The 26867-nt window shown below is 36.4% G+C and overlaps 2 protein-coding genes across 2 annotated transcripts; both read left to right on the top strand.

Moving 5' to 3' along the window:
- Positions 1-15947: 15947 nt before the first annotated feature.
- LOC127136789 (uncharacterized) lies at positions 15948-17459 on the top strand. Its single transcript, XM_051063309.1, has one exon. It carries the CDS (start codon positions 15948-15950, stop codon positions 17457-17459), a length of 1512 nt encoding a protein of 503 aa, XP_050919266.1.
- A 215-nt stretch (positions 17460-17674) lies between these two features.
- On the top strand, positions 17675-18244 carry LOC127136787 (uncharacterized). The gene has a single exon (XM_051063308.1). It carries the CDS (start codon positions 17675-17677, stop codon positions 18242-18244), a length of 570 nt encoding a protein of 189 aa, XP_050919265.1.
- The last annotated feature ends 8623 nt before the right edge of the window (positions 18245-26867 follow it).

Here is a 26867-nt window from a genome sequence, read left to right as displayed (position 1 = left end):
CCCTTACAACTATGTTTCAGGTAACGAGCAGTGATTGAGTAGAAGCTAGTGCTTGGAGTCTAGTGTAGTTCCTTAGTGGGTCATGCTCTGGTAGATGTAACATCGGGACGGGATGTTTTACCTTGTTTTATTTGATTGTTGTTGAACAGTTTACATGTAATGTGTTACATGTTTTGCATGTTGATTAGATTTCTATCCGCTGCGAATTATGCAAAGGTTTATTTTGATGAATAAATGAGCATGACGAGTTAATTTGGAACATGGTGTGAAGTGTCAAGTGTGACACCCTTAAATTGCATATCTACTCTGATTTATGTTTGGTTGTTTTAATTATTTATTGGGGTATTTTAGAAGGGTGTTACATTTATACTTTTAGTTTATGAATGAACATTATATTTTAGATGTTTTGTTGGATACACTTGTTTTAGTATTTTAAATGTTGTTTTAAATGATATGTTAGGATAATAAATATTATAGTTAAAAAGTATATTATGATAATAAACATTAGAAGTTGGATGTTCATAAGCTATCAAAATTTCAGAAGTTAGTGGTTCAGAAGTTGATCTCACCTCAGAAGTTCATTTAGATGTTGAAGATTCTGAAAAAGCTCAAGATGACTCCTTAGATGCATCATAATCTAAGAAGACTTTCAAGTACAACTCTTCTCATCCAGAAGAGTTAATTCTTAGAAACAAAGATAGTCCTAGAAAGACAAGGTCTGCCTTCAGAGAAGAGCATTTAATGGTAGGACTACTCTCCATGACTGAACCTACTTCTGTTGATGAAACACTTTCGAATGATGGTTGGATTGTGGCAATGCAAGAAGAGCTGAATCAGTTTCAAAGAAATGATTTATGGAATTTGGTACCCAAACCTTTTCAAAAGAATATAATTTGGTACAAAATGGGTATTCATTAACAAGTTCAATGAGCAAGGAGAAGTGGTAAGAAATAAGACTAAATTGGTAGCTCAAGGCTACAATCAGCAAGAAGGTATAGATTTCTCTTAAACTTTTACACCAGTTGTAAGGTTAGAGACAATCGGGTTACTTCTCTCTTATGTTATTAATCATGACATTATTTTATACCAAATGGATGTTAAGAGTGCATTTTTAAATATAGTCATTTTAAAAGAAGTGTATGTCAAACAACCATCTGAGTTTGAGGATTCAGTCCACCCATATCATGTTTTCAAACCTAAGAAATCACTTTATGGACTCAAACAATCTCTCAGAGCTTTGTATGAGACACTGAGTGATTTTTTGTTAGAAAATGGTTTTTAAAAAGGACAAGTTGACAATACACTCTTTATAAAGACACTTAAAAATGATATCTTAATTGTCCAAGTTTATGTAGATGATATTATATTTGGTTCAACTAATGCTTTCTTTTGCCAAGAATTTTAAAGACAATGCAGACTGAGTTTGAGATGAGTATGACGGAAGAGCCGAAGTTCTTCCTTGGTATCCAAATTAATTGATGCAAGCATAAAATCTATGTTTATCAGAAAAAATACACAAAGGAGCTTATGAAGAAGTTTAAGCTAGATGATTGCAAGATCATGAGCATTCGTATGCATCCGACCTACAATCTGAGCAAAAAGGAAAGCAACACCAAGGTCTTCTAGAAGATGTATAGAGGTATGATTGGCTATTTACTTTACTTAACCGCTTCTAAACCAAATATTTTATTTAGTGTATGTATGTGTGCAAGATTTCAGTTAAATCCTAGAGAGACTGAGTTAACAATTGTTAAGAGGATCTTTAGGTATCTGAAGGGAACAACCAATCCAGGGTTGCTTTATAAAAAATCCCTAGATTATAAGCTAGTTGGATTCTGTGATGTTGAGTATGTTGGGGATAGAATTGAGAGAAAACTCACTAGTGGAAGCTGTCAATTCATAGGTGAAAACCTAATATCATGGGCTAGTAAAAGACAAATAGCTATTGTTTTATCTATAGCATAAACGTAATACATCTCAGCTACAAGTTGTTGCACACAACTGCTCTGGATGAAATATTAGTTGGAAGACTATCAGATAAGTGGAAGCAATATTCCAATCTTTTGTGATAATACTGCTCATATATGTTTCACAAAGAATTCTATTCAACATTCCGTTGACCTGGGATTTTCTATCTAGTAGGAAAATCAAGTCAATGCTGCATTTGGTGAAGTACTAAGTGTAACAAGTGATGGACAGGAGTTGATAGTGATGGCACGTCGACTAGAGCTTCTCAATTGGCATCTTGAGATATAGTTTGGAAAAATCTCAAGAGGATATCTTAAGGAATTAGTTGAAGGAGTCTCAGGAATAAACTTAAGTGACTACTCAACATCATATCGAGGGAGGACTCTCTGAATGACTCTGAATACTTAGAAGATTGAGGAAACCAAAAATGAAGGGATTTATGTGCTTAGTGCCTGCCTTCGATGAGCAAATAGTTACTAGCCTCTTAGCAGTTACAGAACATTGGATAATGGTTTCAATAGTTTCAAAGCCTTGACAATATGGCAAAACATGGAGATACGAGTTGCATGCATTCGAATGACGTGTCAATTTATATAAAGTTAAATTGTCGAAGGCAGTATTCCTAGTTAGTATTTATAGCAGACTCATGCGTTGTAATACTGGTTCACAACTTTTCATACACATTCTCAATAGAATTGGAGTACCCAAGTCAAAAAGCAAAACTGTTTGTGAGAAATTATGCGAGTCTGCATCCTTTTTTCTTGTCATTTACTGCATTTCATTTAATGTTGTTTACTTAAAGTTTTTTTACTTTAATTTAAGCTTTATTGTCTTTAAAGTCTATTTATGTACTGTTTGCAACCAAACATTCATAGTTACGTCTTACACTTACGTCACAGTAACGGTTTTCACACAAAACTGATCCTGAGATTTTCCGAGTTAATATCAAAGACTTTCAAACTAGTTATTTTTCGCTAAAAACACATGCGAACAAATTGGCACACCCGGTGGGACACATGTGTTTTTGTGAAAAATTGTTCTCGTGAAGAAACCGTCATAGTTTTTACTCCTTTCTTACCATTTTCAAATGTCCATTAACATATGTGTTTGAGGAGTAGGCAGATTTTTAACGTTCGGGGTCACACTCGTTTGAGGAGTGGTAGAATTTTAGCAGTAATGGAGAACCCAAAGAACACTTCTCGAGTTCAAAATGTTACTCCAGATTCAGATCCATCAGTTACTACAATCGTTAGTACGACAGGGACGATGAACACCGTCGGAGTTACAAGCCCTATTTTAAATTCGGCTTCAACTTCAATGTCGATACTAGGGTGGTGGTTACGTTACCACAGGTAAAAAGTGTACCAGCCTCCCCAACGCTAACTGTAACAGTTATTGGGGATAATAACCCCCTATATATCCCTAGTTTTACTCTGCCTCTAGTTACTAGGCATTACCTTTATGGCATACCAAATGCCATGATGGATGGCTTACACAACCATGCCTCGATGTTTGAAGACAATGCTGTAACAATAGTGTCACCCCTTAACCCACACTTGGCGTTAAGATCTTCCCTAAGCAACCTGTAAGACCCTAATTTTGACCCTAAGATCCCTCGTGGCATCATATCATTTGCTCATTGCATTGCCTCAAGGATCATAGCATGTGTGGCTCCTTTACCCTAGGGGTGGGACTTGTGTGAGTGGTTTGAGATCACCAAGCATGCTTGCATTGTATATTATTGCATTTCTTATTTGTTTACTAACCAAAAGCATAAAAATATGTCACTAACTCTTTTTATTTTGAAGCTCAAGTGATCATGTGCTCCCTTGCTCCTAGGAGGCTCCTAAGCTCAATGAAGTGGCTAGATGAAGATGAAAGAAAGCATGACAATGGTCAACAAAGCTCCTAATCATCATATATGCCTTCCAAGTATCTCAATTTTCAAATTTGATCAAGATAACTCAAAGGGCTTGAGGATTGTTTCCCAAGGAAACCCTAATTCAACTGTGCATTGACTATGCCTTGCTCATGAAGCAACCTCAACCTATGGTCAAAATTAATCAAGGGAAGTTCTTTCATTCATTATTTTATGCATATATGAGCCTATGTGAGTATCCTCAATCATTCATTCATCAAGATTTGAAGTTTGGCATTGAGAAGTTGACCAGTCAAGTCATCTGACTAATCTGAGATCCACTGAGACACAACTTGTGATATGTTTGTCAAATGAAGATGACCCCAAGAGAAAAATATGTTCTTAAGAACCATATTAACAACTTTCATGTTCATCAAAACTCCATTTGAAACTTGGAAGGTCATCATTCATTTCAAAACATTATAGATCATTTTGACTGAAACCCTAATTTTGGGTCAACTTCCCAAGGACCTAACTTCCTTATTTTTTATAATTTTGAGGTGAGACCAAATTCATTGGAAATCTTAAGATGTCTACTTCAAATTTTATGTTGGAAAAAATTTCATAATCCTAAAATAAACACATGTGATAATACAAAACATTATAGGTCACTTTGGACTAAAGCCATTGAATTTTGAAAATGTCCAACTTCAAGTACCCATAACTTTCTCATGAAAAATCCAAATGATGCAAAATTTTATTCTAAATTGATCATTTTGAAAAGATATACAACTTTTATGTTGGAGGTGTTTCCATTTGAGGCTTGCATCATTGAAATAAAAGGGCTTGAAGTTGCTTGCTTTTGGCAAAAAAATTCAAAGGGAACCTAAACATGTTTTGTACCCCAAACTTCACAGCCAGTTTTCATAAATCTCCAAACTCCAAATGAATTTTTACCCAACATGACTTTTGTTCCTTAATCCAAGAGCTTTCCAACCATTACTCACATAACCATTTTTGGATTTTCCACGTGGGAGTTTCAAATAGATGAATGTTTATATGCATTTTGGCATTTCACTTCATAACTTGATGTACAAGCTAATGTCAAGCCAGCTGCACGTCCAAATCATTTCTACTTGACCTCAGCATGCATTTCCATTCATTCTTGGGCTTTGCAAGCGCCTGTACAGGCCCATGCATGGAAGGTCAAATTTTCACGCACACGAGCAAAACACCTCATTGCATCAAGTTCAACTATAAATAGAAGTGCAACCTCATTCAAAATTCAACTTGAAGGAGATCTGAAACGCTGCAGAATTCAAAACCAAACCCTCACTCAAAGGAATTTCAGTTTTCATTTTCAATTTCAAGCTTGAATTTCAACATCATTAGTTGATCTTCAAGTCTTAATTCCTTAGCCTTGCATCATCATTACATCTCCAGATCAAAATTGGATCAAAAGCTTGAGGAATTCTAGTTGTTTGAAGCTCCATTTCAGAGGTATATCACCAAACTATTTTGATCTGGATCTTGCTATGCAATGTGAATTGCTTTGGTATGAAATGTTTTCTGAAGTCCTCGAGCAAGAGGTAGGCCAGTGGTGGTCTTAATTTCATGAATCATGACATTTCATATCAAACACCATGATCTTCAAGCTCATGTTTCTCTTTAATTAGGAACATTGAGGAGAATCCATTGTTACAGGGGTGATGTACATCACCCCAGCTTCATTTTGATACCTTGCTTGTTCATTTTTATTAAGTTTTGAATCCCTGAGCGTGGTGGCCGGAGTTGGTTGTCTGGCCGGAGAAGATGGTGGTTTCCACCACCATCCCCACGTGGGAGCTTCCAGGTCATTTCTCATTTCATTTTAAATACTTTCATCTCACTAAAAAACTCTCTTTCACAAAAATCTTCATCACACCCATTCATCATCAATCATATCGTATCATTTTCATCACTCTCAATCATCACCATCAAACCCATTTTCAATCAACCTCATCACACAAGGACCCAAGCCTCCCATAAAAGAGTTTGTTGGAAAAGAAAAAGGCCAAGAGACAAGTTTCATCATCAAGCCAAACACCTTCTCCAATTCCAAAGAAAGCAAGAAGCAAGATTCAAGCAAGCAAAGACTCATCTGATGCTAGGATTTCTAAAAAGGCAAGTAAGAATTCTTCTCAAAGCCAAACTATATCTGCTATTTGTCACAAAGTGAGACATCTAATGCTTGAGGAAGATTTGAAATTATACTCTGAGAAGATTTTGAACAAACCTATTGAGCCTGAGTATTATGTTGACGAAACCACGAAAGTAGATTTAAGGGTGAAATTCCTTAAACCTTTTTTCAATCATAAGTTACTAAAGTTCATTGGTATGAGTAAAAGCTTCAACTCCCAGCATGTCAAGGAATTCTACTGCAACCTTGTAAGGACTATTGCAGAAATTGAAAGTAACTTTAAAGATCGTGTAGTTAAGTTCAATTATCTTGATTTTACTACACATTTTTATTTGAAGTACGAGGGGTAAAATGTCATTGTTGCGAGATCACCTGATTATGGTAGAATTTATTATGTGTAATCTATTTCCAAGTCCATTTTTTATCAATTGGGCATGGAAAATTTTTCAAATTATCCTAGTTAGGTTTGATATATGGATTCTCCCTTATATCATTGTTAAAGTTTTCTATAGGAAGCCCAAGAATTAAGCTAAGGTTGATGATTTTGACATCTACTTGACGTGATTATTCTTTCCAATTATGGATATGAATGGGTAGAATCCATCATTGAAAGAATGCTTCATTGCAAGGAAAATTCAAATAGGTTCTTGTTTTTCACTTCCCTTGTTCAGCTGATTTTGGAGCTTAATGGAATTATGTCTAAGGAAGAAGACTTGTTGGAAGATTCAAAGATTCTGGAGGAATATGGAGTTTATATGATGAAATACTAATTTGATATTGATGATGTTTATTATTATCTAGAGAAGTCAGATAGGAAAGTCTATGATAACCAGATTATAGAGGCAGAGAAAGAGTATACTAATAAGGATTGTTTATATGATGTTGGTGTGTTGTCTACAGATGTTAGACCTTATTTTGATGAATTGTTTGGGAATATCATGGTAGATAATCAGGCTCGAGATGACCAGATCATGAGTCACACTGAAGTTGTAGTCAAGGAAGCTAAAGAAAATCATCAGAAGATAAAGGAAGAGATCAAGACCGAGATTAAAGCAAGTGAAGCTTAATTCATGGTTGATGTGGAGGTTGTGAAACATGGTGTTGATCTCCTTCGTAATTCCGCTTTTGTTCTAGTTGTTGATCCTTTAGTCATTTTCCTAGAGTCTACTAATGTTGCTACCAATTCTACAATTGATTCCCCTACTACTGATCATGCACCTAATCTTCCTTGATTTTTCTTTTCTTTTTATGCATGGCATATCTAACATTTGAATTTTTGGATAATCATGTCATTTTTTATTGACTGGCTATTTTGTGATATTGGCACTATATGTTTTGATTATGTACCTAGTCATGTGTTACAATCACTTATTTTTTGGTATCTCTGTGATTCTAAATATGTTATCTTTATCTTGACCATTTTGTTGAAATGGCGTATTTGCGGTAATTGTTATCGTATGCAATTTTATTTTTGGTGTATGTTTTGGGCGCTAGCATGACATTATGTTGTTTTGGATTTTATGTTATCATGGACTTAGCTGATTTCATTTTTTTCTTTTTCTCTTTTCTCCTTTTGATATTTGTCAAAGGGGGAGAAGGTATCGAAATATTATCAATATTTACATGCATTAAGTGTTTAATGCATGGGGGAGCTTTAAAGCTAAACGGATATTTTGTACGCTCATTTGTAGTGTGTTAAGGAAATTCACCAGATTACCTTTATCTTCAAATTCCAAATAATCACCTCAATAAATTGATCAACAATAATATCTCCAAATTTTTCAAACATCAAAAAGGGGGAGGCTGGAAGTGCATTCACGTTATCGTATGGTATCATTTAATTATTTTGATGTTTTTGTCAATTTAAGTGTATATGGTTATTCCCTTATTTGTAATTTGCTTATCATTCATATATTCGCATTTTTGTATTTCCTTCCTATTTAAGTTATATTATATCTACTTCAGGTATTTAGTACTGTACCATTAAGACCCTTCGTTACTTAATAAAATTATAGTATTGATCCATGATAGTGTTCCTTTTTTAGCCTAGAAGATTGTTGTTTTGTTGTTTCATCCCTTATTGTTTGAATCATAAGTTAGAACTCTTAGATCAATATCTTAAGTCATAATTTGATTCGAATCAAGTGTTAAGTGTGACTCGGATCATGGACTTTGTAAAAACTGGGATTTTCCTCTGGATGATTTTATTCGATTCATAAAATGAACTTGACTCGAATCACAACCTCATGTGACTCGAATCATGTTGTAATCTTGACTCAAATCACAACTCTCCATGAAGCTATGATTTAACTCTATTTAAATTGTATCGAATCATGATTTTAACTTGACTCGAATCAAAATAGTTTGTGACTCAAATCATGATTTCTTCTTGACTTGAATCATAGCTTCACAATCCTTTGGAAACAACTCCCAGATGCTTGTTAATTGAATGATCATGTGCCATATTCGTTTGCATGTTATTGCATGACTTATGTGATCTTGTGTAAACCTTTAATTGTTAAACAAGACGAAGAATGAACACATAATAAAATCAATCTTTCAAATAAAGCTTCAAACACTTGATCAACATCAGGTTAGTTTTCAAAATCTCACATTTCTCAAATCATTTCTCATCTATTAAATTCAAACCTCGATCAACATCGAGTGACTTTTCCTAAATCAAACATAATATTAAAACCTTTTTTTTAACAAACGCGAAAGAAGAGAATTGTTGGAGTCTATCATTCCAATGAGAACCTCGAATAATTGGTCCTGAGGCACACGTCTTGGGTTAGACGTTTATTCTTTCTTTCGCTCCTAAGACACTTAATAAGCTTGGACAAAAAAGGACCATTGGAGTATAACATTATGATGGAACCCTTGAACAATCGATTCCAAGGCTTATGACTTGTTCTTATTGAGCGTTTGTTGTCCGTTAAACATATTTCTTAAATACTTTGAATGAAAAATGACCACTGGAGCCTAGCATTCCGGTGGCACCCCAGATGATTGATCCTGAGGCTTACGTCTCGTTCTCACCAAGCATTGGCCATTCACTTATAAAACTATAAAAAAATCAAACATTTATAAAACAAAAAGGATCATCAGAGTCTAGCATTCCAGTGGCACCCCGAATGATTGATCCCGAGGCTTACGTCTCATTCTCATAAAGCATTCTCCATTCACTTATAAAACTATAAAAAAATCAAACACTTTTAATTGAAACATATTCAGTCTAGAGACGATGCAAAACAATGTTTCGTCCACAAATGTGTGAGTTGAGATGAGCAAAAATTTTCCCGCAAATATTGATATTTTGCAATCCATGCAAATGTTCACTCCTCCAAACCATTGTGGGTAAGAAATGTTTTCCATTGTTGGTGACAAGGTATCTTCCATTAAAATCAACCAACAAACAAAACATTTCTACCCCCAAACTACGAAGCTTTGACTTCCTCATTGTTACAGAGAATACGTAGGAGCGAGACCCACAATTTCGTCAATCACCCTAATAAAACCATTTTTTGCGATCTTTTTTTTTCCTTTTACACTCTTATCAATCGAAGAAAACAATTAACGATAATTAACATTCAATTGCAAGTTTAACTAAAAGGTTCTCGTTGAGTACAACAGACGTAAGGGATGCTAATACCCTCCCCTTGCATAATCGTCTCCCGAACCAGAATTTGGTTACGACGACCATATTTTTTTAAAGGTTTTATCGATATTTTCCCTTTCTTTCATTTGAATAAATAAAGTTCGGTGGCAACTATGTTTGAACTATTTTTCACGAGTGTGCATTATGCTTCGTGAAGGATCGTATTCTTCGAGGTACGACACTACCTGTTTGTAATCTAACGGCGGCTTATGTGTTAGTCGGCTAATGTTAGCGTCGACTTAACTCTAGGTTTTACTTCTAACTTTAGAGTGTTCGCCACGTGTCTGACGTTAGGTCGATGATAATACCCTTTAGCATTGGTTTTTTTCCTTTTAGCGAGAGCTTTTCTCCGAAGCTAAAATACAGTTTTCTTGTAGTGTATTTGGAGTTGTCCGATAACCATGGTTGCTATGAAAGGAATAGGGAAATATGTGGTATAATATCTCAATGACTTTCAATTAGAGGTTGGGGTATCTGATGGTGATGAGGCAATTTTACACCGTGGAGATGGTTACTTGGCCATGCTCACTATATATTTATCGAATGTCTTCAACATGGTATATCGATCGGTCTTACAATGCGATATGAGGGTAAGATGGCCATTGGATATGGATATATTATGTCAGCAATGAGAGTGCAGCAAGGTAACCCGTTAGGGCCTCTCCTTTTTTCTCTTGTGTTAAACCCTTGTATTCATAAGATCATAGATAATTACATGATTCTTCTTCATGCTTGGTATCTTGATGATGGGACCATCATATGGGATTCAGAAGACGTGGCTAAAGTCTTTGACATCATTTGGGAGACGGGTTTAGGGATGTAATTCTGGCCTTCGTGTGATGGAATTAAAATTCATGGAGGGGTTGTTCCCTTCAGACATGGGAGGACGATGTTAGGGATGTAATTACTTGGAGGTTCCGTTAGTAGAGATAAAGGTTTTACCTAGAGTTTGTCCATGAAAAGAGCTTTTAGTGAAAGTGAGTCAATGAATTTTCTCCCATGGTTAAGGGATCCTCAAAGTGAGATTCTTCTACTTCAGTCTTGCATGTGTATTTCCAAACTAGTTTTGAGCCTAAGAATGTGCCTACATATTCACACGGAGGAGGTGACTATTTAGTTTGATAAATATTTATGAAGGGTTGTTGAAGACATCATAGTTGGTGGAGGTCTTTTCTTCAGGGAACTCTAATGGAGAATGACCTATTTACCTATTATAGTTATGGTATTGGGTTTGTACTCGACATTAGAGGATGCCTCATACGCTTTTGCTGCTTCTAGGTTCCAAACATGGGTGTTACAATATCATATATTGATAGACACTAAAATATATGACATGGACTCTGATTTTGAGAGAGCTTTGGATGATCTTAGTGTTATGATTCCAAAAAAAATTGACCTTAGTAGTTTTACTATATCGTCCACTAAAGCCTAACATGTTTTGTCGACTGCCCTCTTTCGTAAAAGTGTTCAGGACATGAAAGTGAAGTTTGACATAACCATAATACAAAAATTATTTGTTGGGTGTTTGCAAGCAACACATGCTTAAGATTTTCTTCTAGATATGTCATCAATAGAGTATTGTATTATCTTTAGGTATCTTCTTATGATTCCCTTATTTTCTACTGATTAGGTTTTCCCTATTTTTTGTAAGGTGAACTTGGATACCTTTGGAGAACACACACTTCATTGTAGGGAGCTTCCAGGCTTCAAATATCAACATGACTTTGTTAAGGATATTCTTTTTAATATATTCAGAGGCGAGTGTATTTATGAAGAAAAAGGTGATTGCGAATTTTTTGACCGACCCATTGGAGGGAAGATCAACACTTAGACTATCACATATTCTAGTGTATAGGTGGATACGAGGAAAACATGCATGTGTGGACTTGACTGAGGTTTCTCCACTTGTAGGATTGAGGATTTGAGGTTTTACTTTGGGACAAAAAATCCTTAAAATCGTTTCAAGTAAAATGGTCAAACATGATAAAGTGTGTTATAACAATCAACGTGATTTTATATCATTTGCGTTTGACACTTTTAGCTTGCTAATCCTAAAAAATATATATCTTTTACAAAAAGTCTAAGAATAATGCATAACAGTGTTGTGTCTCCTAAGACCATAAAGATAATTTTTAAAAGGATTGATTTTTCCATTCAAAAAGGAATAACAAGTTGTTATCTACTTATCTTTTATTTTTAGGTTTCCAATATCGTAGTTGTAAGTGTAAGCACATACGCGCTTTTAATTATAGACTTAACTATATGGCACTGAAAGAGGAAATAATTACAAATGATTAATTTTTCAAGTAACACGATTACATATAAATATAAACGTTACTTAGATATACTCTTTGGATGTTAAAAAGTAACAATATCTTACTTTTGTTTCTACGGTGCCCAAATTATATGTTTATAATCTCAACATTAATACTTGTTTTCCTCAAAGGTATATAAAAGGTATCTCACCTGATGGTAAGCAGAGACTAAAGACTGAGGTGGGTATATTTCAAAATATTTTTTTTCTTCTTAACCTCTCTATTTAAAGAGATTTTTATAAGGAGTTAGTGAGAGAGTTAATGAAGAAATTAGTCACTAATTTCCCACAGTGCCCTAAAACTGAAATCTTTTTCCCACGATGCCCCTTTCTGAAAAAAAAATCCCAAAGTACCCCACTTTCTCATCGGGCCTCGTCCAATGAATGGGCGAGAGCATGAAGCGCTGACAATGATGACTAGGCTCGGCCATTGGTTGGCCGAGCTAATGAAGGAGATTTTTTATTATTATTATTTTAAATACTATTATATAATTAAATAATCTTATTAAAATTATAATTAAATAGTTTTCTAATTAATTCTATATTTAAATAATAAAAATGATTTTTTTAAAATAATAATAATATTTTTATAAAATTCTAATAATAGTTTTCTAATATTGTTTTTTTTAAATATTAATAATAAAATTATTTTTTAAAAAAAATATTAATAATAGAAATGATTTATTTTTTTAAATACTTATTATACAACTATAAATATTATAACGAGACATATAATGAACGGTAATGATTAATAATGATTTTATTGATCTAATGGAAGAAATACATTTTATTTATAGTGACCGCCTGTTCCACATCTTGTGTCAACTTTTTTGCGTTTTCCCTTGCCCAAGTCTTCTTCTCTTTGTCTTGTGGGAGACGGAGATGAGTCGGAAGATAATTCATCATGGGCATCTTGTTGTTGATGTTGTTGTGATGTGTTTGGAGGCATATCCATACTGTCGAGATCTTGAATGCGAAAAGAAGGGATATTCATTAGATGGTCATCAGTGAGGCCAAAGTTGGATAGTGAATGTGGGAGTTGTGTGTAAGTGATGGGTTGGGTGTGTTGGATAGGAGGATAGTAGACATCATCAGGGTTGTATGTAGGAGTGGGTTGTACGAATGTGGTGTTAGATGTTTGGGGTTGAGAATGAGGGTTTGAGTATTCAAAGTTGGGTTGAGGAATTGGAGTGTATTGTGTGGGTGGGCGTAGGTTGGTTTGTTGTTGATATTGTTGGTTGTAATAGTAGTTTGTTTGAGGGAATGGAGTGTGGGGATTATGGTGTTGGGTTAAGGTGGAATAAATTGTGTGTTGTTGTATGGTCTGGGTGTGTTGGTAAGTTTGTTGAGCTGAGGATGATGGTTGGGCCCCAAATGTGGATGTGTATGTGGGGGGAATGTCTCGATGTGGGGGTGATGTTGTTTGTTGGGTTGAAGAAGCTACACGTTGACGGGGATCATTCAAAAATTGTGTTGGAGCAACGTGCATAAAAGGAATTGATAAAAACCAATTCATGTATTCTCTACCCAGCTTAGACTCACCAATTACCGAGTTTCCTTGTAACACCAAATGCCTTCTTCTTTTCCATTCTTTTAGCTCTTCTTTGTTTAAATCTTGCCAATGTGTGTCCCAAGCTTGGACCACAGTCATGTTATGGTGTTCACTTAGACATCTTGGCTGAGACGGTATTTCTTGTTCAAATCCAAATTGGAGTTTGACCCGATCCGTCTGATGCATCTCAACGGTAAAGAAACATACCATATATGTTGTTACACTCCAAACTCGGCTGTCACTATAATCAGGCACTGGATATTGTATGTACGGCCTCCAAATAAACTGTTAAAAGAAATATAACTATTAGAATGTATAAAATAAATTTAAATAAGTTGAATATTATAATTAATCATTCTTACATCGTTTTCTTTCATGTGTTCTATTGCAACACGGTACCCTCGTAGATGATGACGAGGATTATTTCCGTAATTCATACCTCGTTTGCACCATCTTGCATATTAAAAAAAAATACCTTAAAGCGACTATAAATAATTTTGAGAAATATAAATTGCATTTAAATGAAAATCGTTACCTTAATGCATAAGGATGTGATGGAACCTCGTTATTAACCGGGGCTAACAAGGGTATGCGTGTGAATGCCCATACAGTTAGTAATATAACACAGCCTCCTATGCTCTTGACTCCTTTATGGGCTGTCTTGCACATATGTCTATATAGTGTCGCCAGACAAGCAGAACCTCAACTGTATGTGTTACATTTTTCTAGGTCTCCTACTAAAGGTAACCAAGAAAAATGCAATAAATTGTGACTCTTATCTGGCATTAAAAAGGTAGCAATTAAAAGTAAAATATAAACTTTTGAATGAAGAATATTTTCCGCCTCGATCGGGTTAGGGTTATTTTTCAGTTGTGTTAATACGGCTTCTAACCAAACAATGTTGGCAGAAGCCCCATTTTTATCTGAAGTTGTTGGTTCGATGCCCAAATTCTCCATGTAAACATCATTGGTCACGTTTGTTGGGCCATTAATAGCTTTACCATTAATTCGGAGACCTAGTAACATACTCACATCCTCTAGTGTGATAGTACATTCACCCGTTGGTAAATGAAAGATATGTGTCTCGGGTCTCCATCTCTCTAACAATGCAACAATTAATTTAGAATCTACTTTTAGACTTGCAATCTTGGCCACATTTGCAAAACCGACTAGTTCCAAATACGGTATTATAACCGTACTTGGTTGAATGTATGTATGTGAATGGACCCGGAACCTACCGTCTTCCTGAAATTCAAATAAAAATGGTAATAAATATTTGATGTGATATTTACATATTGAATTTGTGAAATAGATTTGAAAGAAACTTACGTATTCGGCAATGTTTGCCGCCGTCCTACGGTGTGATTCGCCCATCCACAACAAAGACATTTTGGAATAGAAGATAGTGAATATTTGAAGAGAGTAAATATTTGAAGAGACTAAATATTTGTGAAATGGAAATTGAAGGAAGATGATGAGAAAGAATTGTAGAGGAAAGGTTTATTTATAGTGGTAAAAAATATTAAATATATAGGTGAGAATTGTATAGGTTGATTGGACTAGTAAGGGAATGCATGCAAATTTTTTTTACAAGGAATCCCTGCAAGAACGATTCCCATGCTGATTGGAAATTACACTGCAAAAAAGCATGCGTGCAGACTCATCTCTTTGATGGCCGAGTTAACCCTTGTATTGTGTTGCCTCGTCCAATGGAATGCCGAGCTTAGCCATTTGACGTGTTACCTCGTCCAATGAATGAGCGAGCTTGTTCTTCTAGGGTTATGACTCGTCCAATGAATGGGAGAGCTTATTCATCTAGGGTTTTCACGTTTTCTCTCTCTTCCAATTGAAGGACGAGTTGCATGTAATATTTCTTCAGGGTTTGGTTTATTAGGATTATGTTTTGTTGACTATAAATTGCATTAGTATCTTCATTCATTCTCATCAAACCAAATCTACTACATTTATATCTTTACTTATTTTCATCAAACCAAATATTCTACATTCATATCTCCTTCATCAAACCAAATATTATTCATATCTTCATTCATTCTCATCAAACCAAATCTACTACATTTATATCTTTACTTATTTTCATCAAATCAAACATTCTACAATCATATCTCCTTCATCAAACCAAATATCCTACATTCATATCTCCTTCATCAAACCAAATATCCCACATTCATGGCTCAAAGAAATTTAATTGTGTTTATCCATTCCGAAGGGTCCCTTTTCACAGATGCAAATGAGGGATTCTCATTTTGCAATACGAATTTGCATATGTTCAAAATCCACATCAACTCCGACTTCCATCATTTAAAAGATCGTATTGAAAAAAAGTTACAAAGTTGTGTTGAAGACCTCATGTATCGCCATCCATTAATTAATGGAGATGATAATATCGTCTTTTACATAATGACACCCATTGAGACTGACGAAGATGTCAAGTCGATGTTTCAATGTCATATAACATTTTCTCAATTACCCACCATTGAGATATATGTTCGTCTAGTCGAAAATCTTGAAGAACAACCGAGTCACAATGAAAATCTTGAAGAACAACCGACTCACAATGAAAATCTCTGTTATCCAACGCAATCTATACAGTCACACGAGTACGGAATGAGTCAAGCCATTGACGAAGAACCGACTCAAAATAATGAACCTTTCATACCAAATGAAAAGGTAGGCGAGAATAGTGAGGATGATCTTGAGGAGGTTCGATTTGAAGATCTATTTGGTGTTAGCGATGACGATGGCAATGAAGACATCTTCGACACACCGACCGTTGCACTAAGAGCGCAACCAATTAGTTTGTACAACCCACCTGTGCACATGCAAAACATAAGTTTGGATGATGCTGAACCAATCTTCATTTTCGGAAGTTCCATACCAACTCACAATGCTGACGAAATAGAGGAGGGCATCGAGTATGAAAATAAGGAAGAATGTGTTTTGGCGTTGCAACAATGGCATATAAAACGTAGTCTAGATTTTTCTGTGGTTAAATCTGACAATGTACGTTATGTCATCAAATGTAGAAATTCAACATGCAATTTCAAATGCATGGTCTCTTTGCGTAAGGGTAACTCAAGGTGGAGAGTTGGTAAGTCTGGTGGGCCTCATACGTGCACAACCACTTCCATGTCACAATACCATACAAAACTCAGTTCAGAAATGATTAGTAAGAGTATAATGGAGCTTGTAAATCAGGACGCTTCTCTTAAGGTGAAGGTTATCATCGCTCATGTTGCTGAGAAATACAGGTATATCATATCCTACAAAAAGGCATGTATTGCAAAGTGTAAGGAAATTGAGTCGCTGTATGGAAATTGGGAGACATCTTACAACGATCTGCCGCAGTGGATACTGGTAATGAAAACATATCTACCAGGTACCATTATAGAATTGCAATCCTTACCTGTGATTTCAAATGATGGTTCACACTTGGGTGACCAAAGGATATTTCATCGTCTGTTTTGGGCGTTTCGGCCATGTATACGTGGTTTCGTGTATTGTAAACTTATTGTGCAGGTTGATGGAACATGGTTGTATGGCAAGTACAGAGGATCTCTATTGATGGCTGTGGCACAGGATGGGAACGGGAACATATTTCCGATAGCGTTTGCATTGGTTGAAAGTGAGACAAAGGAAGCTTGGAGTTTCTTTCTTAAGAATTTAAGAATACACGTTACTCCCCAAGCAAATCTATGTCTAATATCAGACAGGCATGAATCGATAAATAGTGCATATAACAATCTGGAAAATGGATGGCAGTATCCTCCATCATCACACGTCTATTGCATTGGACACATCGCACAAAACTTCATGCGCGAGATTAAAGACAAGGATCTGCGCAAAATAGTTGTTAACATGGGTTATGCGTTAATAGAGGCGAAATTTAACTACTATCGGGGGGAAATCTGAAGAACAAACAACGACGCTTTATCATGAATAGACAACATCCCTCGGGAGAAGTGGGCAAGGGCATTTGATGGAGGGCAACGCTGGGGTCATATGACAACTAACCTAGCAGAAGCAATGAACTCGCTGCTAAAAGAAACCCGAAACCTTCCAATAACTGCATTAGTCAAATCTACGTACTATCGATTAAGATCACTATTTGGTAGAAGAGGCCATAAATGGACAAAAATGCTAGCCTCTGGGCAGGTTTCACTAATAACTGCAACAAGGGGATGGCTGGGGAAGTCATGAAAGCTAGCACGCATAACGTCATGCAGTTTGATCGCGAGAGATTCTATTTCATGGTCCAAGAGAAGATTAATCATAATGACGGTCGACCAACCGGAACATTCAGCGTTGATCTGAGGAAACAACACCGTGATTGTGGGAAATTTCAGGCATTTCACTTACCTTGCTCCCATGTAATCGCAGCATGTTCGAGCATACGTCAGGACTACTCCATTCATATTCCAGACGTCTTCAAAATTCTTAACGTGTTCAAGGTCTATAAGGAGAGTTTCCTAGGACTTCCCCATGAGGAGAATTGGCCACAATATGAAGGATTTACTCTTTTCCACGATGACTCTATGAGAAGGAGGAAGAAAGGGCGCCCAAACAACACCAGGATTAGAACCGAGATGGACGATGTTGAGAAGGAAAAGAGAAGGTGTGGAATTTGTTGTGAAATAGGACACATGCGTAGGAAATGTCCTAATGTTGCAGGACCGTCCCAACGACCATCCAGATGATTATGTTGTTATTTTAATTATCCGTCCAGATGATTATGTTTTTTTTTTAAATTATTAACTACTATGCACGTATGATCGCGACTTTATGAGTCGAATGGGGTATTAACTGCAAGTGCACAGCCTTATCGCGTAGTTTTAAAAGATATCGATCCCACAGGGACTTATGAATCGATATACCGTTTTTCTAAGGTTACTTCGTAAAGCTAAGGCGGATGATACTTTGTTGATTAGGGGGAAAAATAAAACTAAAATAAGATCTAGATTAAATATCAAATAAGCGGATATCGGCATGCAGTTCGTCGTAATTAGGGAATCAAATCTTCGTTGGTTTCGTAGTTTTAAAGTAAATCTTTTCAGTAGACACTATTGAGTTAAAAGACTTTTCTCAAACTCTCGCTCTGTTGAATAGACTATGACTTTATATTAACGTGCGTTGTCACTAATTAGTTAAGTCCAAAATCACTTTTTGAAAACAATAGAATCTATAGAAACTCTTTTTAAGAAAATGCTAACCATTTAAACACCCTTGTCTCAAACTCTCGCTCTGTTGACTTAGATTATATAATTAAACTTAAATGCTTAACTCTCGTCCTCACATTTACCCTTTAAAAATACTTTTTGAAAATGATTAGAATTTAATTAACTCTTAAAAATTGCTTTCGCCCTGATTTAAAATTAATGTCCAATTTACACTGTCCAGTTAAAAGCTCAAACCGTCGTTCTATTGATTTTAACTTCTTTATGTCTTTTACTCTCGTACAAAAACCCTTGGTATTAACTCTGTAAATTGAGACCATAAAAAGAGTGATTATGTTTTTAAACAAAATTAAACCAACTTAGTTTTGATTCCTTCATTCCGCTTACTTTACATACCGATATCTAAGTTTATTTAGCCAGACATGCTAAACAAGCCTAAACAATAATTATGCTTACATACAGCCATATCAGACAGTATAAATAAATAGCAGTGCAGAGCATATATAAATTTAAACAATAAAATTAAAGAACCTGTAAAATTAATAGAAGTCTTGATTATTCCTAGCTTCGATGCTTGAACTCTCCACCACAAACCGGTTGGATTTGTTCTTACAATCTTCGATCGGACAAGAAAATAAAAACGAAGGAATAAAATACTATGATCTAACGTAAGGTCAGATCCAGTAAAATTACACAATAGTTTCCGGTGTAGAAACTATTGTGAGAAAATTAATTGAATGCTTTAAAATTGACTGGAAAAGAAAAGGAAATAAAAATTGCTAGGAAAGTAGAGTGCTGGAAAATAAGAAAAACAGTAAAAATAATGCGGTGCCGAAAACTGGAAAATTGAGCGAGAGCAGCAGGGTTCCACAATTGGTCCTATTTATATCAATCCATCAAGTGACCGTTTCTTCCATTCAATAGGTTTCCTCACGTCAACTGGTCAAGCGAAGAAAGAGGAAGAACGTGCTTCTGTTACGCGTCAAACCCAAAAATATAGGAATGAGGGTGTGACGTTCGTCACACCATGTGTTACGCTCGTAACACAAAGCAGGGGGGCGTGATGCTCGTCACACCTTGCGTGGCGGTCGTTACAGCTTCAGCGCTTCTAGTTGATAGTTGTGGGCTGGGCTTTAGTGGAAATTGCTTCTCATCATCTTTTTGCACCTCCTTTTCTTTCTTTTTCACGTATGCTTCAAATAATGTTGCCTGGAATAAATAGAAGGAAAATACCAAGTAATATCGAATAATATAAAATAAATCAAAACAAATAATAATATAATTTAATTAAATCGAGTCCAAAAGTGTGATATTATTTGATGTTATCAAACTCCCCCATACTTAGACTTTTGCTTGTCCTCAAGCAAGATACAGTATATAAATCGTTTTAAAATATTAGCCAGATGAAATTTCTAAACACACATCAATTCGCGCTAGGTTGCAAGTAAATCTCATTTAGAAATAGCCTGAGCTTAATCTTAACATCAACAACTACCGTTACAACCTCAGATAACCCCACCTTATGCAAACCAGTTCGAGTCACGCTATTATAGCTATCCTAGTTCCTTTACTCTTATTTCACCCGTTTTCATTCTAGCGAAATCACATTAAGCCCTTTATCTTTTCGCGCACATAGTGGAGTAACCGGTTAGTGATTTTGATCCCCTTTTAAGCTTGAAGTTCTGGTACATAAGTTGGATAACTTCGTTATTTAGTCCATTGCAGATTGCGGGGGATCGGACCGTAGTCCGCCCTACCAAGTTCAACACCAGAAACCGCTGAACCAACTCACAATGGATCGTTCATACAATGTTTTTGTAGGATTCGCAACCTTTGGATTAAATGATCGGGTAAGGATCACCTAACTTAATTAGTGCATTTCCTGATTTTTTTCTAATATATTGTCTTGGGAATCATTCACTTATATTCATCGGCTCTCCACGTAGTTTACTATTAGGATGGTGCCGACTTCTCGTATAAACTACTCAGGGTTACTATAAAACTAAAAGTTCAAGGGACTTGTATAATAGGTACTTTTCTGATCTAACATGTTGAGGTTTGTTTAGAGCGTTGGGGCGGTAATAATTTTTGTCTTAATTTTACTCAAGTTTGATAAAATAAGCGACCTTTATACGTATTGAGTGTGTTGATTTTTTGTTATGGCTCAAGAAAATTGAGGGGAATAGATAATAAAAAAAATTTCATACTAGGGACTTAACTTTAAAATAAATATATATTATAAATATTTTTTTTTATATAGATAAACATTTAAATGAAAGGGAAATAACAATGAAAAGGGAAATACATACTTGAAAAAGAAATGTTGAAAGAGGAGTAATCATAACTGAAACAAAGTTCCCCCCCCCCCCCCCCCCACACTTAAATGAAACATTGTCCCCAATGTTTTTAGAGAAAAGCGAAAAGAAAGGAAATAAATAGATAAATATGCTTAATTTTGCCGACGTCCTCTTGTTCTCGGCCCCGGTGATTGTTGACGAACCTCTAAGTCATCAAACCTGCTGAGCAAATTGGTGAACCGCTGGTCGGTTATTGCATTCCTCGCTTCCTGCTGTTGTTGCATCTGGCGCATCAGTTGCATCACTTCGTTATTCTGCGCATGCATAACATCAATAGCATCCATGATGTCATCATTAGTTGCTGGCCTTCTTCTTCGACGACGTCGGGAGGATGGACCAGTTGCATTGTCGGAAGGGTTAAGCGGGGTTGACTGTTGCTCAGGACCTTGATCACCCTGCTCCATTTCCTCAAACTCGTCCGGGGGCGGGTTTGCGTGTGTAGGCTCGGTAGCTTCGGGAGCATTCAGATCGTAGAGGAATCGGTCGGGGTTGGTGACATCAGTGAGGGCTATGTTGGGCAAGACAACGCTTGGGACTTCTTGATTATTTACCATAAGATAGTACCTTCCGCCTACCCTATTTTTGATTAGGCGGCTGGAACGGCAATAACTTATATCTATAAAAGAGGTGGCAAGGAGTGTAAATTTTGAAGGCGGTCCCCTAGATTTAATCCAAGTGCTATGGTGGTTATTAATACCCCAATCACAAAAGGTTGGCGGCCTCTAGCACATAGGGTGCGGATATGATGGAATAAGAAAGAGGCAGCGTTTACCTTTGTATCCATTTCAAAGACGCAGTGGAGGAATAATAATTCCTTCGCGTTGACTTTGCTGTTGGCCAGATGCCGAAAGGAGAAAAGAAGAAAAGTTTTATAAAATAAAATAAATGAAGAATGAATACTAAATAAAATCAAAAGGGATAATCAAAGAAGAAAAAAAATATAAAATAAAAATAGAAAATAAAATAGAAAGTTGTGGGTTGTCTCCCACGAAGCGCTTTGTTTAATGTCGCAAGCTCGACATAAAATTAGTAAATGTTAATCTATAGGCTTAGGAGACAATACGTCTAAGTGTAGGACTTACGAGTCTTCATTGTTTTCATCATAGTGATAATGTTTCAGACGCTGCCCGTTTACGATAAATGCTTCCATAGATTTGCCTTTAATTTCCACAGCTCCACTAGGGAAAACATTAGTAACTTGGAAAGGGCCTAACCATCTAGATCGTAGTTTTCCTGGGAATAACTTAAGTCTAGAGTTAAACAACAGGACTACGTCGCCTTGTTTGAAAGTTTTCCTTGATATGCGCTTATCATGCCATTTTTTCGTCCTTTCTTTGTAGATTCTGGCTTTTTCGTAAGCGTCTCGTCTAAGTTCCTCTAATTCGTTTATATCAAGGATTCGCTTTTCATCGGCGGCCTTATAGTTTAAATTTAAATTTTTAATATCCCAATAGGCCTTATGTTCTAGCTCTACTGGGAGGTGGTAATATTTACCATAAATAAGCTTAAATGGGGTTGTTCCTATGGGAGTTTTGTAAGCAGTTCGATATGCCCATAAAGCTTCGGGTAATTTTGATGACTAGTCTTTCCTTGAGGTGGCGACTGTTTTTTCCAATATTTGTTTAATTTCTCTGTTAAACACTTCCACATGTCCACTAGTTTGAGGATGGTAAGGTGTTGCTACTCGATGTTTTACACCATACTTAAACAGTAGTTTTTCGAGTATCTTAGATATGAAATGCGATCCACCATCACTGACGACTATTCTTGGGACACCAAATCTTGGAAAGATTATATTCTTAAAGAGTTTAGTTACTACTCGTGTTTCGTTTGTTGGAGAAGCTATGGCTTCAATCCATTTTGATACGCAATCAACCGCTACGAGTATGTACTTGTTACCGAAAGAAGGTGGAAAAGGTCCCATGAAATCTATTCCCCACACGTCGAAAATCTCTACTTCCAAAATGCCCTTTTGTGGCATCTCGTCACGTCTAGATATGTTTCCTGTGCGTTGACATCTATCACATTTCTTGATAGCAGCATGCACATCCTTCCATATGTTTGGCCAATAAAAACCGGCTTGTAGGATTTTAGAGCAGGTCTTGGATGTACTTGCGTGTCCACCATAGGGAGCGGAATGACAATGTTGGATTATACTTTCTATCTCTTCTTCAGGTATACACCGACGGAAAATACCATTGGGGCCTCTTTTAAAAAGTAAAGGGTCGTCCCAATAATAATGTTTCAAGTCATGGAAAAATCGTTTCTTTTGCTAGTAGGATAAATCAAGTGGAACTATTCCGGCGGCTAAATAATTGACAAAGTCGGCGTACCATGGTGTAATGCATACATCCAAGGTGGTCTCTACCTGTTCATCAGCTCTATTTTCTTCCAAATTAGCTATAAGTTTATCGTACGAGAAGTCATCATTGATCGATGTTCTTTCCGGTTCCAGGTTTTCAAGTCTAGAAAGGTGATCTGCCACTACGTTTTCAGTTCCTTTTTTATCTTTGATTTCCAAATCAAATTCTTGTAACAACAAGATCCACCTTAGGAGTCTAGGTTTAGCATCCTTTTTTGTTAAGAGGTACTTAATGGCAGCGTGGTCAGTGTAAACGATTATTTTAGCTCCGACCAAGTAAGAACGAAATTTATCTAGTGCAAATACTACTGCTAAAAGTTCTTTCTCGGTCGTGGCGTAATTCATCTGTGCTTCATCTAGAGTTCTACTTGCATAATATATGACGTGAAGTTTTTTATCCTTTCGTTGTCCTAAAACAGCTCCTATGGCGTAGTCACTTGCGTCACACATTATTTTGAATGGTTCATTCCAATCCGGAGTCTGCATTATGGGCGCGGAGATTAATGCTTGTTTAAGCGTTTGAAATGCTTCTAAACATTTATTGTCTAAGATGAATTCAGCATCTTTCATTAATAATCCGGTTAAAGGTTTAGTTATTTTAGAGAAATTCTTAATAAATCGTCGATAAAAACCAGCATGTCCTAAGAAGCTTCGTACTTCTCTCACAATTTTCGGAGGTTGAAGGTTTTCGATTACTTCTATTTTAGCTTTGTCTACTTCAATTCCTCTATTTGATATAATATGCCCTAAAACAATTCCTTCTTGTACCATAAAGTGACATTTTTCCCAATTAAGTACTAGATTTACTTTTACACATCGTTCTAGAACTCTTTCTAGGTTTTCAAGACATTCTTCGAAACTTTGCCCGCATACGGAAAAGTCATCCATAAAGACTTCCATGATGTTTTCGAGAAAATCGGCGAATATTGCCATCATGCACCTTTGGAAGGTTGCAGGAGCATTGCACAAGCCAAACGGCATTCGTCGATAAGCGAAGGTACCAAAAGGACATATGAATGTTGTCTTTTCTTGGTCATCAGGATGAATTGGTATTTGAAAGAAGCCTGAGTAACTGTCTAGATAGCAGAAATGAGAATGCTTTGCTAATCGTTTTAACATCTGGTCTATGAATGGTAAAGGAAAATGATCTTTTCGGGTTGCTTTGTTTAGTTTCCTATAGTCAATGCACATTCTCCATCCCGATTCGATTCGTTTGGTTATAGTTTCTCCTTTTTCATTTTCGATAACTGTTATACCTCCTTTCTTTGGTACTACGTGTACAAGGCTAACCCATTTGCTATCAGATATAGGATATATGATACCTGCCTCTAATAACTTCGTTACTTCCTTCTTCACTACCTCACTCAGGATCGGGTTTAGTCTCCTCTGATGTTCCCTAGAAGTTTTACAGTCTTCTTCTAGCATGATGCGATGCATACAAATAGAAGGACTTATCCCTTTAAGACCGGTGATGTTGTATCCTAGTGCGGTTGGATATTTTCTTAAGATATGTAGGAGTTTTTCGGTTTCGAGTTTTCCTAGGTCTGCATTGACTATCACTGGTCGTTCAAGTTCTAAGTCTAGGAATTCATATCTCAGATTCTTGGGAAGTGTTTTCAGGTCGAGGGTTGGTTTCTTAAGGCATTGCGTAGGATCCGGTGTTATTGCTAAACAATGGTTTAGTCTGTCTTCTACACGATAGTCAGACGATTTGTCATTTTCTAACTTTGTTTCTTTTATGCATTCGTCGATGATATCCATGAAGTAACATGTGTCATCTATTGCAGGTGCTTTCAAAAATTAGGAAAGAATGAACTCAATTTTCTCTTCTCCTACTTTGAAAGTGAGTCGTCCTCGTTTTATGTCTATGATAGCACCGGCGGTTACTAAGAATGGTCTTCCCAATATAATGGGTGTAACTTCATCTTCTCTTATGTCCATAATTATAAAATCGGTTGGGATGTAGAATTGACCTATGCGCACGGGAACGTTTTCAAGAATTCCTACAGGATATCTAACGGAACGATCTGCTAATTGCACAGACATTTTAGTTGGTCTTAATTCTCCCATTTCCAGTTTCTTGCATATGGATAAGGGCATAACACTGATACCGGCTCTTAAATCACATAAGGCTTTATCTATGACAAATTTTCCTATGTGACAGGGTATAGAGAAACTACCAGGATCTTTAAGTTTTGAAGGCATATTCTGGATTATAGCGCTACACTCAGCAATGAGTGTAACGGTTTCGCTATCTTCAAGTTTCCTTTTATTGGAAAGAATTTCTTTTAAGAACTTAGCATATGAGGGCATCTGCGTAATAACTTCTATAAACGGAATTGTGACGTTTAATTGTTTCAGTAGGTCAACAAATTTTTTAAACTGGCCCGCGTCTTTGGTTTTAATAAGCCTTTGAGGGTAAGGGATAGGTGGTTTATAAGGCGGTGGAGGTACATAAGGTTCTTTCTTTTCTAGGGTTTCCTTATTACTCTCTTCCTTTTCCTTAGGTTTATTTTCTTCCTCAGTTAACTTTTTAGAGTTTTGGTTTTCAATTCTCGGATCAGATGGTCCTTCTACCTCTGTTCCACTTCTTAATATAATTGCATGAGCGTGGCTTTTCGGGTTAGGTTGGGGCTGTCCAGGAAATGTACCAGCTGGGGAAGCAGTAGGTGCTTGTTGTTGAGCTACTTGTGAGATTTTTGTTTCCAGCATTTTGTTATGGGTAGCCAAGGCATCTACTTTACTTGCTAATTGTTTAATCTGTTCGTTAGTGTGTACATTCTGGTTTAAGAAATCTTTATTGGTTTGCTGTTGAGAAGCTATGAAGTTCTCCATCATGATTTCCAAGTTGGATTTCCTAGGAACGTTATTGTTAGGTGTAGATGGGGTCGGCTTTTGATATCCAGGAGGTATAGCTGGGGCTTGACTGGGAGATTGACCTGGTGCGTATAAAGCATTATTACTCTTGTATGAAAAATTAGGATGATTCTTCCAGTTTGAGTTATAGGTATGCGAGTAGAGATTTCCTTGAGCATAGTTCACTTGCTCTACTTGGATTCCTGTTAGGAGTTGACAATCTGTAGGAGTGTAACCTTGGATTCCACAGACTTCGCAATTTTGAGTTACGGCAACCACGGTGGCTGGAGGTGATACATTTAAACATTCAAGTTTCTGGGCCATAGCATCCACTTTTGCATTAACATGATCAAGGCTACTTATCTCGTACATGCCACTTTTCGTTTGAGGTTTCTCTACCATTGTTCGGTCGCTTCCCCACTGATAATGGTTTTGGGCCATACTCTCGATAAGTTGATAAGCATCGATGTAAGGTTTATCCATAAGCACGCCACCTGCGGCGACGTCTATTGTCAACCTTGTGTTGTATAAGAGACCATTATATAAGGTATGAATTACTAACCAGTCCTCT

The sequence above is a fragment of the Lathyrus oleraceus genome, chromosome 4 (assembly GCF_024323335.1).
Source record: "Lathyrus oleraceus cultivar Zhongwan6 chromosome 4, CAAS_Psat_ZW6_1.0, whole genome shotgun sequence".
Classification (NCBI taxonomy): Eukaryota; Viridiplantae; Streptophyta; class Magnoliopsida; order Fabales; family Fabaceae; genus Lathyrus; species Lathyrus oleraceus.
The sequence above is the reverse complement of the archived record's forward strand: the minus strand, read 5'-3'. Positions and strand labels throughout refer to the sequence as shown.